The 13,007-nt window shown below is 37.1% G+C and overlaps 1 protein-coding gene across 4 annotated transcripts in view; it reads right to left on the reverse strand.

The window, feature by feature from the left end:
• The window catches only part of SLC13A1 (solute carrier family 13 member 1), a 28,621-nt gene extending 17,376 nt beyond the window's left edge, over positions 1-11,245 (reverse strand). For 3 of the 4 annotated variants that reach the window (XM_063155370.1, XM_063155368.1, XM_063155369.1), the window contains exons 1-8: positions 11,113-11,245; positions 9,200-9,328; positions 8,315-8,451; positions 4,246-4,433; positions 3,606-3,663; positions 3,450-3,516; positions 2,797-2,960; positions 1,078-1,197 (exon numbers count right to left, since the gene is read on the reverse strand). In XM_063155370.1, coding sequence (XP_063011440.1) covers positions 1,078-1,197; positions 2,797-2,960; positions 3,450-3,516; positions 3,606-3,663; positions 4,246-4,433; positions 8,315-8,451; positions 9,200-9,328; positions 11,113-11,211 — 962 coding nt within the window. In that variant the 5' untranslated portion in view covers positions 11,212-11,245. The remainder of the gene's footprint in view (positions 1-1,077; positions 1,198-2,796; positions 2,961-3,449; positions 3,517-3,605; positions 3,664-4,245; positions 4,434-8,314; positions 8,452-9,199; positions 9,329-11,112) is intronic. The other variant, XM_063155371.1, reaches the window with a different exon arrangement.
• Between the last annotated feature and the right edge of the window lie 1,762 nt (positions 11,246-13,007).

Raw genomic sequence — 13,007 nt, forward strand, 5'->3', positions numbered from 1 at the left:
TACAATGCAGTATCTCCCATTTAGTTATTACACACCAAACTGAGCATATTGGAATTAATTGACAATGCCCTGTGGGAAACTGACAGAGGCAGCAACAAAATGTGTTCTGTTATTGACCAACTCATTTGGCCAGGAAGGATGAAACTTCAACCATGTGAACTAATTGAAAGAATTAAATATACAACTCTCTTTAATGGGAATCTCTTTAAATCTATGGCTTTGCTTTACTTTGTTTTTGAATGAAAAGGTTTTTTTCACATGAGCAGATTACATGTTGATCAGCAGGGTATTTGCTACAAGCCAGGTTTTCATTCTTGGATAAGTCTCTTATACAAAGTAAAATAGAACATTTTAACATCAAAACAATCGTGAAAAATGAAACTATGAATGTTCACATATAGAGTTGTAAGCATGGCATGATTCTGTCTGCTTAAAACTAGTCTCACTTTTCATGTCTTGCACCACATGTGGCCATGTAATTCTGGAAGATTGGTGTCCCACCTATCTCTCCAGTGAACTCGTGGAGAAAAAGGCTTTGAAGAACCATCCCAAAAGGCATATTGTCCTCTCCAAAACAATAAAAGCCCAAGCTGCATGGAGAAACAGAAACCCTACCATACCACCAGATATAGATTTAGGAAAAGCAGAAGTTTCTTACCTCACATTTACAAATACAACCATCTAGTTTATACAGACATTGTTCAAGTATTCAAAACAATGCCTCACTCCAATAAAGGATGTATTCCTATGACTCTTCCAGTAAAAAAAAAAATGCATATGATTTCAGTATTCTTTTGTCTTGCACACATGCACTGACTAATGACTCTGTGTGTATAGTATAAAGAAGTGAGTCCATTTGTGGTATGGACTTTTCACATTGGGCTGAATAGTCTGGGATTCTTATTTTAGAAAATTTTTGTCCATCTGGAGATTGAGCCATATTAATCAAGATCACAAAATCACTGTTGCTGCATTTTCTTCCTCAATATATATTAAGCTAAGATGCAATATTTATTCCTGGCAAAAAAAAAATTATATCAATAACCTTTATTTCTATTGATTATACTGTTCACTTACTCAAACCCAAGGAAAAGCCACTGCAGCCAGAGCCAGGAGAGCAGCAGAATAATAACTGCAATGGGGATGGAAAGGACAAACCAGGATCCAAAATTGATGCACTGGCAACCTGGGTAACGTCTGGATGAAAGCAAAAAAAAAGTTTAGTTCACCTTTCAAAGGAATGAAGACTTGTGAGAATTACCAGAAAACACTTCTGTGGGAGAATATTTCTGGCTGGCAGCAGACTTCAGCATGAGGTGGTCTGTGGTATCCGCTTGCCTCACCCTCCCATCCTCTTCCTGGTCATCATGGCCACTACAGGAACCGGCTGTGCTGGTTATTTGGGCAATGGATCAGCAACAGCTCTGGGGATCCGACACAGACTGAGGTGTGTCTAAAGTGAGTTCAGTAGGCAAGGGAGGGCCATGCACAGCCTAAGGGCTGTTAGGACTATAAAGAAAGAGAACTTGAAGGAAAGGAATTTTTTGAGATGAGAATTTAGCACAAGAAAATATACTCAAATGGAAAAGCTACAATGGATGTAGAAGACAACAGTGGAAGCAACACTGATACTTCTTTTGTTTAGTTTTGTACTTGTACTATGTAAATTGTACAGGGATGAATGAATATTTGTGTAAGTATTTCTAGTAATCTGAAAATTGAAGTTAGGTATTCTTCATCTCCAGAGCAAATATCCCTCAGGTAGAATGGATGTTCAGTTTAAATGTTTTTTTAAAAATAATCTATTACATAGCTCTGGTTGGATTATCTGCTATTGTTGGATTATCTACTACAGGTCTTGCCTGAAGCAAGGATGGGCAAGACACGCTGATTTATTTTCTAGACCTATTTCCTCTGGAAAATCTACAAGAGGATTTTAACAATCCTCTTTCTACAGTGATTTAGTGCCAATAACAGTAAACTCTTCGCAGGCAAACTCTAAAAATGCTATCAATAACTGGTATTCAACAATTTTGTCATGTGCAATACAAAACAGTGGATGGAGGACAAAAAAGAATTTTGCTTTATTTTATTTCAGAATTCAAGTAGGACTATTACTGACAATGGTAGGTTTGCAGAAGATAGAAATGATCAGCAAGAACTATTAGATTCCAAGGGGTTTAGAACTAAATTTGCCAATTTTCTTTTCAAAGTAGTTCTACTTAAGAAAGAAAATGAATATTAGAAAATGCTTTGGAAAACTTAAAACATTGTTCCATTGAATGCAAAGTTTCAGACTGCCTTGAAATTATCTGCTTTTTTTGTTAATTAATGGACCCAGATTTCTAATTTCAACAGTGCTTAGCCTCTTGAAAGTCTCCTGATGCTCTTTGCTAAGAAGTCTGAACGTATTTCCTGCTGTACTTAAAAATTAATAACAGATCTTTAGATAGTGATTGTTCTGTTCATGCCAAGTATTGCATTCCTTCTAAGAAAAATCTATCTTTTTCCATGCAGCTACCGAAATTGTAAAGTACTACTTAACCAAACAATGGTCATCTTGTTGTACGTGTTGGAAGGTCACTTACAGACTTTCCCAGTGTAAGGCAAATACAAACCTGCAATTTCATTTTATCTCAGTTAAAAAAAAAAATTAGGAAAAGCAATACAATCAAATAATATCAAATCAAAGGGCAAGGTTTCTAATGCGTTTTAGGGGAGCCATGTGAGAGCTTAAGAAGGAAAGTTAAACTTCTGGACTAAGAAGAGTACAAATAATGTAATGTAGTCTCTTACGAATTGAAGTGCTCAGTAAAAATCAGATTAGTCGATGTTCCTGTGATTGTGGTCAGTCCTCCAATGGTAGCAGAATAAGCCACACATAAACACATCACTTTGAAAATCCCACTGTATTTGTCCTTTCTGCTTTCTCTCTCTGCTTCAGCAGGTGGTAGGTTCTGCTTAGAAAATATTTACACTAATTAATGTATAAGAAGGGCTCATCATCAGACGCAAAAATAGAATTTGAGGATATGTCAGAAGAGCCAGACAATTTACTGGCAGTATAGTTGTCTAGAGTGTGTCTTAGTTCACAGTTATACTGGTAATGCAATTATTCATGTAAAGGAAAAGGAGGCAGAGTCTAATCCTGAAGTCCCTTCCCTGATCTTAGTCTTTACAGAACTCCCTCTGTATAGGCTGATACATATACACACACCTGATATAGAGTTTGTACTCTGGTAAGGTTGCTTTAACTTGTGTGAAATGGGAGGGCAAACCAGTAATGAAATAGCTATACAAGCAAAGTGTGTACATGCGTCTGACTACATGTATATTTCTTATTCACATGTAACCAACTTCATTACAACCTGTGCCATTTTAGGTGTGGCATAGAAGTGTAATTTAGGTTAAAACTAAGCTTCACTGCATGATAAAAATACTTTAAGTACCTGTTCATTTCCTTTTTCATTTTCCTTTTCAACTGTGCATACAGTACTACCCACATTGTTGTTATATCTGGAAAAACAAAGGCATGTATTGTAGCAAACAGATATTCTATTTAGATGAATTCTTAGAACAAAATTTACTAAATCAGTAACAATTACCCATTTACTGGTTTTTCTTTCTCTTTCCAATCTGGGCTTTCATGTTCTCCTATATTTTCTGTAAGACAGTGATGCAAAGACAGAAAAGCATTTAAGGGAGTAAAACTGGAAAGGCTCCATCAACATCTCATCCCATGCACTTACTTCACATCATCCCATCACTACATTTGCAAGCACCAATCTCAGAAACAGTTGATTTGTGCCCTACTCCTTCATGGCTTCTGTTCCTCAGAATCTGAATCTTCTCATGAGGAGAAATATTCCTAATTTACAATCTAACTGTGAAGGCAATCAGTTTAGATTCAGTAGTTGTTCCAACATTACCCTACGGCCTAAAGAGCTCTTTTCCTGTGCTAACATTTAAGCCTTAGCATTTCCATAGCCTGGAGGCATATTTCCTTCCAGCCATCTTATAGGTGATAAGAGAGGCTGATAAGCCAGCCCCTTCCTGTCTCCCCTCCTCTCATCCAGCTGCATCTGTTCAGTTTTAATGAATCTTTGTGACTGTGAGAGAGCTCACTCACGGTGATCTGAGAGAAGCCTCTCAGTGAAGCAGGAGAAGATGCCAGTTCTCCTCTGGCATTTCAGCGCTCCCTCCTGCCCACTGAGCGTGGCAAAGGCAGAACTGCAGCGTGCCTACCGTCCAGCTCCAGGGCTGGGTTGATGGAGCCATTAGAGCAGGACATCTCCAGCTCATCAGCTTCTGCTTCAGCTCTGATGATCTGCTGAGCTACAGCTTCTACGATTGGCATCACCATGGCAGCAGCAGAGGTGTTGCTGAGCCACATTGACAAGAAAGCACAGCTAACCATGAAACCCAGCATAAGCCTGGAACAGGAGAGAAGAGTCTGTGACTGCTACAGTAACACCTCCTATCATCAGTCTATTTAATATAAATGAGAACTTTGTCAACAGAAAAGTTGAAACACTGAAAATTTTAAGCTTATAATTCTGAGAACATTTTTGAATTAAAATTGTCTTGATCTAAGACGCTGAAATTTTCATATTTTAGAGGTCCAAATATGCTTTAAAGTGAAGCAGAAGCAATAATAATTATTTACAGAATTATACTGTATATGAACCATCTTTGAAGAAAGAACACCATGCATGTAACAAATTCAAATGAGAGTTAAAATGGCAATGTGGGCTGATGCTATTAATCTCATATTGTACAGTCCAGGTCAAAACCCTGGAGTTCTCACTTAGTTAAGCTCTCTAGATATACCGTTTGGTTGTTACAGGAAGAAATGTTAAAAATTCAGAAAGAGGTACAAAACTTAGTTCTTACTCAGAGCACCAAGACAAGCATAGGCATTATTTGAGCTTCAATAAATGTCATCTTCGATATTAAATGGGAAAGGGAAAGGTCATTACAACTCTGTAATCTGGTCTAGGCTCAACTTTTTGTAAGTTTACTACAAATAGTAACGCAATACACTGAATTGCATTGATGACTGAAAAATCAAACATTCTATGTCGTATCTGGTGAAATTGTATTGTAAATTTAGAATACAGGTCACAATGTTGTTTTTAATGCAGTTCTTGGAGTTGGAAATGTGAACAGTTCTCTTAAATCCCTGTTCCAAGGTGCTATCACTGATATGAAACACCTGCCATACATCATCACAGCAAGAGAACTTAGTGGAGGGATGGTGGTGTTGCACCTTTCTATCAGAAGACTTCTGAGCAATTTGTAAAATTCTTTGTGCAGCCTTGATCAGAAGCTTCACAAAAAAGTCAGTTTTACTTGGTACATGAAACCAATATAGATATTATATAAAATCATGTAAACATTATTTGATGATGTAAAAATACCACCAAAATGTCTCTTGTAGCCTTTCATTTCAGCTAATGGCAACAACATTTCAAACTGGATTTTTTCTCAGTAGGGGAACCTTGTCTTTCCCTGTGCACTTCTAACTGCAGTGATGAAATGATCTGTAGACCAGCAAGTCACAGACCTGATTGAGCACAAATTGTCATCAGTAGTGTAAAACCCATTAATTTAGGCAGTTTTGGATTAGGTCTGCAGACAGAAGCTGAGGAAGAATTGTTTCTTATGCAGAAAATACAGGTCAGAATAAGCACACTGAATATGAATTTTCATACTGTAGGAAAATGTCATTTTAGTAGAACTTGCAAGAGGATTTTAAAAGAAAAACCAAATTAAGACATTCACTAATGTATTCCAAAACTATTCATCATAAATTTCCAGCATTAGATGGATTGATGGTCAGGTATAATGGATAGTCAGGTGACCATTTGGTACAATGTGATGGGCTCTTCTGAGGGACTCTAAAAATGTTTACAAAATAATAAAATATATCCTATTCTGTTCAGGCTTAGTTTTTCTGCATTATTTTCTCCGTGGCATTGTTAAAAAATATTGTGCAGGAAATCTCGGATAATTATTCCATTATATCCAACTACAAAGTCACTCTTTGCTTTGTAGTGCAAAAAGCCCAGTATTTTATTTCCCTTGCAGGTTGTATAGATGTATTCACCTTTCTCTGCTAGTCTGCACACTTTACTGCTTAGCTCAAATGACAGAAAGCCTTTAAAGGATCACAGAAAAATCTGGGCTGTGGAAACCCCTTACGATCATCAAGTGCAACCATAAACAAAACACTGCCAAGTCCACCACTGAACTGTGTTCTGAAGTGCCACACCTACACATCTTCAAATACCTCCAGGGATGATGACTCAATCACTTCCCTTGGCATCCATTTCCAATGCCTGACCAACCATTCACTGAAGAAATTTTTCCTATTACCCAATCTAATCCTCCTCTGGCCCAACTTGAAGCTATATCCTCTTATCCTTTCACTTTTCACCTGGGAGAAGAGGCTGACATTCCCTTGGCTACAGCCTTCTTTCAAGGGAGTTGTAGACAGTGATAAGGTCTCCCCTGAGAAGGTTTTTCTTCAGACTGAACAACCTCAGCTCTCTCAGCTGCTCCTCATAAGACTCGTGCTTCAGACCCTTCACCAGCTTCATTATCCTTCTCCTGACTTGGACAAGCACCTCAATGTCTTTCTCAGGGTCCAGAACTGAGCACAGGATTTGAGCTACAACCTCACTGGTGTTGAGTACTGGGAGACCATCCCTGTCCTGACCCTGCTGGCCACATATGTCTGATTCACATCAGTTTCTCCAGAAGAATCTGCAATGGAAAATCCAGAAGTCTCCTGCTGTTTTACTTTCACTGCTGCACCCTTTGTGGCCTGCAATGCAGAGGTCTCAGGCAGTGATGTCTCTGCCTTGGCTGGGTGAGGCTGCAGTGCCCACGGGCTGCACCGTGCCTGCCGTGGGCACAGCCAGTGAGCAGCGGATGCTGAGAGGTGGGTAGATCACAGATCTACCTTCACAGATCATTTCATCATGATCATCATTTCATCCTTTCATCATTTCTTGTCATCCCTTTGTCGTGACCAGGAAATGTGATAGGTATTAAGGGTGCTTCCTCAGGGTTACAGCTCTGGAGTTGCTTTAGGTATCCTCAGATGCTGGCTTCAGGTTTAACTGTTCACAGCAAGCTCTCCAGCAATGCTCAGCTTAGCATAGCACACCATCCACTTGTCATCTGCCTTTCAACATTTCAGCTAAAAGATGAGAATTTAGGAGTGTTCAAAAGAGAAGTCAAAACAACTAAACCTGCATAGCACAAGAACACAGCTTAAGATAATGGGAGGCAGTAGAACAAGAATGTAAAGAGAATTTTTTCCAAACAGAAAGCTACCAGCTATCAAAAGAGGTACAACTAAATCAAAATACATGTTATATTTAAAATTAGGTCAGTCAAATTTCTGATGAATAGAAATAATCCAGCATTCTTATGAAGCGTCATTATTTAAATCACTTCAGAGGCATCTTACTTTTTAGGCCTGGGGTTTATGGTTTTCTGACCATTTGCTTCCTTTCTGCTTCCTGGCAAGGTGTCACGAGCATGATGTATTCTGGGAAGCCAAACTTGCTCCCTAGATCTTATGGGCAGCCTTACTTGAACGCTGACAGATGCTTCTGTCAGCCTAAACTCTTTCTGCAAGTTTGTAAAGCAAGCAAAGCTTGGAAAAAGATTTTTCACTTCCAAAAATATATGTTGATAGTCAGTAAGCAGGGAGTATGATTTCTTTTACCTTATCCCCTCATCCAGCTGAGGAAGTGCCTATCCTTTGCTATTTTTTTTTTTTCATATGTAGACAAAGGAAGATAGCTTAAGTAAAGACATTATGTTAATGTGTTTTTCCTTCCCCACCGCTTGCTTAGTTGTATGTTTGGTCTTTTTCCCCCTCACTGTGTATTTGAACTATTTTTGGATTTTTGGGAATGTCCAGGATTTTGAAAACTCTATTGAAATTTAAAAAAAAAAAAATCAGCATAGAACAAATTTTATATTGTAGGCATTGGGTGGGAATGTTCCAACGACCATCAAGAAACAGGACCTCTATATTATTTACAATCTAATCATACTTATTATTCACAAGGATCCTCATTAGGAATAGAAGCACTACAGGGAACTTTCAATTAGGATTTCAGCAAAATATTAAAGTGTCACCTACAAACCTTTCATATCAATTTAAATAACTGCTTTGTTTGAGTAAAAAAGAATGGCTGGATTCCTACTGTAGAAAGAGCAGTAGGAAATTATTTCTGGAATACATAGATTTCCACAAGTATTTTTATCCTTCAAGACACTGTTTAGCACATACCATGCAGGGTTGACACCCACCAGCATCACCATTTTTAAAGCCACTCTTTTGTGAAGATTCCATTTTTCTATTGACGTTGCCAAACAAATCACTCCAATCAGCAGCAGATGAAAGTCTTTAAAATAAGCAGATGCTACCTGAAACAAAATAAAAAACCCCAAAAACCAAAAAGGAAAATAAACCCATCATTAAGATTAAATGGTGAATTTCTTTTAGCCTTTGGTAATACCAATTTAATGAAAAAAATCAATAAGATTATATTATGAAATAAATAAAGAGACTCTTTTTTATTAAAATTAGGTCATTGGAACGCTTAAATAGATTTAACCTAATGATTCAAGGATAAATGCATTAAAGTGCATAGGGTTAAAACAAAATAAAAAATAAAGTTTCAGATAGAACAATCCAAAATTGTCAGTCACATCTCACATGCATACTAAATCAGCAATTAAATGTTGTTCTTGTTACTTTTTTATCTATCCAACAGGTAAAATAACAACTTTAAGCATAGACTTAGATTATGATTAGCTGTGATTTCATCTCTTTGACACGAAGGTGTATAGTCAGCAGTTTGCAAATGATGTCATTACTGTGACATTTTGCCTCTGTAATATTAAGGATGTTTCATAACTACCTAACATTTTCCCATCAACTGACATCTAAACACTGAGCCACTATCTAGAAGTAATTATTAAAGAAATTATTTTAAAAATGTGAACAAGTCCTGAAGACAAAGCATGTAAGCAAGTCCTGAGGCAGAACTGTTGTGATTGGCACTCAGCAAATCCATGCATTTGCCTGACAGGTCTCAACATTACATGTTTCATTCTTTGGAGTTTTGATTCCTGATATGCACAATATAAAACAGAGAAAAATGAAGGTTACCTGCTTGGATGCCATTATACCAAACAAGGGGAACATAAAGGCAGGCAGCAAAGCTGTAACAGCCAGTGGCAAAGCTTCTGTGAGCCAATAGATGGCAACTACAAACAACGTGTATGCACATTCTGCTTCCTAGAATACAAAAGGCACCAATAACAATATGAGCTGATCATCCAGGGGGAAAAAAAATCACAATTCAAAAAGCACATCTCCATCAGTAGAGAGTCCCCACAGCTGGAAAAAGTATGAGTCAAAGGACCTGCATTTAGGGTAGTTATTGTGTGCTATTGACAATCCTGCTGAGATATGAAACACAGTAAAATAGGTGTACAGAAATTTTTCTGGGATAGTAAAATTGTAAAATTATTTCAATTCTATCACTCAGTAAAACGGGAAAAAAGTCAGCTGCCTGTTCCTTCAAGGACAATTAATCACCTTCTAGGTCATTCTGAAGCATTCTCAGGCCATGAATTCCTATAAATCAAAAGCATTTTGCCTCTGTAAGCAAACCTTTAAGAGTCCAGGAGTACTCGCAGTCAGTAATTGGTCAAATGTTTTGTCATCAGTAGCAACAAGGCAAGGATATCATCTAGCAAAAAAGGTATCATGCAATTCTGACAGGAAACATTGTTGTTGTTTTTCAGACTTGTAAATTTAGCAAGTGTCTTTTGCTTCAACTCCTTAAAACCAGGAGTTTTTTCTTTTCCTGTTTTTATCTTTTTTTTTTTCTTTTCCTCTCCAGAGAATAATTTTCAATGCTGTCTGTAAAATGCAGCCCCAGACAAATATAATGAGGTGAATTAAATCTAGTTTTTTTCCAGAGTATTAGAAATCTCCTTTGTGTAGTTTTAAATTGATATTTCTGCTTTTAAGGAAAATGGTTTGGAACTCTTAGTGCCCCTGGATAGGGTATGAAATTACTCAACAACAGCAGAGATGTTTTGTACTGGGAAAGGAGCAGCTTAATGATGTAGCTCTTGGAACCTTTGACTGGAAAACAACAATATTAAAGCTAAGTCAGTCAGCTGTGGCTATCATTTATTTTGGGAAAGAAATTTTTGTTATGTATGAAACAATTTTAAAATATCCATTCACCTAGCAAATGTTCATCTCACTTAAGTCCTATGATATTAAGAATTTCCCATGAGTTTCCTCTCAGAAAGGAAATCAAATATTGGAATGTGATGTGAGAGTGAGAAGCACATTGCTCTGTACCCACCATGTAACTGTGAGGCAAAGACTTCTGAAACAAATTTTCATGTATTTTCATACATGGTACGTATAACACACGCATGATAACGCATCACAGAATTCCATTTCAATCTGCTGGCATCAGGGCTGTACCAAATAGAGTCACTAATGACATTGTTAGATAGCTGTTTCATCAGCTTGGAGTTGTCCCAATAGTTAGTGAATGCCACAATTTATTTCCAGTAAAATAAAACTATAGATTTTTCTCTATTTAGGAACCAGAGGGAATTTGTCAGCTCACTGAATTCAGTCATTTCCTATCAGACAACACAAAATGTGATGAACTTAAAATCCTTTATTAAACAAAAAGTAATTGCAGCTCTTTTCCTGAAAATTCATCTCCATTGTCAATTATACAGAGCTGTTTAAGAGTCCAAAAGTAATAATGATAACAATATTTTCAATGTAGTCCAGAGTTAGAAAACAAATATATGATTCTGAGCTTTATACACCCAGTACAGAATTTTATGTTGAAGCTGTCTTCTCTAAATTTCTGTGAAAATACACTGAATTGACAGAAAAATAATCACAATGCAATTATTATTATTCATTCAAGGTCCCTTCCAACTCAAAATATTTGTGATTCTGTTAATCTGAAAAGGTCTGGAAATCTCAATCTTTACATACAGGTGCAAAATAATTATCTGTCCAAGCAGGTCACTTACTTTGGTTTTGATGATAAGTGGAAGTGGAAGTAAAAGCAGTGGGGTGAGGACAATGAGCAGGAACTTTCGGTAAACCAGGAGGTAGCTAAGAATCTTCATGGTTGATGGCTGTTAGATGAACTTCCCTGAAGAAACTGCCAAAAAACATGTCTGACTTTAAATAGCTGACTCTGATTAATATTTTTCCAAGCTATCACCTTTAGCCATTGCTAAAGCAGGCCAGTAAAGCAAGTTAAAATTAAATCTGGCTCTTTACTGTTTTAGCAAGTTTATTAACAGTAGGTTGATAAGATAAGTGTCCGCCTTAAACCAAGGCTAGATGTCAGCCCTCTCAGGACTTTCTCTCCCTGCTCTTCCTCATAAGAAGTTTATGTAATTACAACAGGTTCTAGACAGTCAGAAAAATAAAACCTTCCGGTGCTCTCCCAGTCACTGCTGACTTCCGTAGGAAGTCGAAACATATAACATACATGAAATATATGCTCAAAACCAGTTGGGGCATTTATGTGAAATCATAAGCAAGATAATTTTATTGAACAGAATTAAAAATTCTTCATTGTCTTCTCCATCTGTGGAGATATTCAAAACTTCATAGCATAAGATCCTGAACAACCTGACCTGAACTTTGTTCTGCTTTGAGTAAAAGGTTGGACTAGATAACTTGCAGAAGTCCCTTCCAGCCTCAGCCTTTCTGTTGCTTTTATCTGTCTAGAATCTAAAGTATATGAGAAAAACAAGGCCTTTTTTTCTGTCTTGCCAGGCAGGGAATAGCTCATTTTCTCATGCAGAAAAAGGATAAGTTCTTTTCTGTGTACATCATATAAAGTTTTGAGGAAGTCTAAGAGTAGGAGACTTTTTGAAATAAAAGTCAAAAATAAAGAAATCCTTTTGCCTGAATTTCCCCCTTTTTCAATAAAAAGAACATTTGGTACTGTCTTTGTAATACAACAAAATAGCATCACATAAGGAACAGGAAAAGATAGGAAAGAAGCTTGTACACTATCTGTGGGTGAAGATTAAAAGGGGGAAGAACACATTGTTTTGTGCTCGGAAACTTACATGAAGCAGAAAATGAGAAGAGGAGACAGATGAAGAGTTGAGCTGCCATCAGAACCATCCAAAGGACAGGTAATAAAGGCAGTTTTTTGCTATCCATATAACCTTTTGATTATAAGAATCCCATGTGTCAAGGTGCAGGCAAAGCAAGGGATTAGATTGTCGGTGTTGAGTACACACCTCTGGTTTCAGGAAGGGAGGACTTTGGCTATGGGAAAGCAGTATCTCATATCTAACTGTCAGAAAGCAATTGACTGAAAACCCAAAGGTGGGAAACAAACTGGAAAAAGTAAAATGAAATAACAGCCTTGCTACTGGGGAATTGGGAAAACATCTTTGACACAACCTAGGGAGATGAGACTGAGAATTCATGGGAAGATGGTGTAAGGGATTAAAGATGTTCAAGCAAAGTGCTAACTTTTGAAAGGGGCTGTTCTAAATATACAAAGGCAAACTTGTTTAAAGAATTCAGAGACAAAATTAGGAAATCTTCAAATATCCAAAAATCCAAAGAGAATCACGTGAGACCTGGAAAAATCTGTGCTATAAAGGAATAACAAGCATTTAAACTGATAAATTCAGAAGGATTGTGATATGAAACATATTTCAGTTGAAGAAGTCACAGAAAATTTCTATTAAAGTATCAGAAGTAAAAGGAAATTACAGGAGAGTAATTTAGTAAGCAAAAGGGAAGACAAACTGCAGACAGTGCTGGAGTATTCATTTTCTTTGCTTTAGTCTTTACAAAGGTAAATGGAAATCAAATTAATTTTAATATAAAAACTGGAACATCTGTGGGGACAGTGATGGTGGGAGTAGCGAATATTTAGATTTAATAT

Source organism: Melospiza melodia, chromosome 4 (genome assembly GCF_035770615.1).
Source record: "Melospiza melodia melodia isolate bMelMel2 chromosome 4, bMelMel2.pri, whole genome shotgun sequence".
NCBI lineage: Eukaryota > Metazoa > Chordata > Aves > Passeriformes > Passerellidae > Melospiza > Melospiza melodia.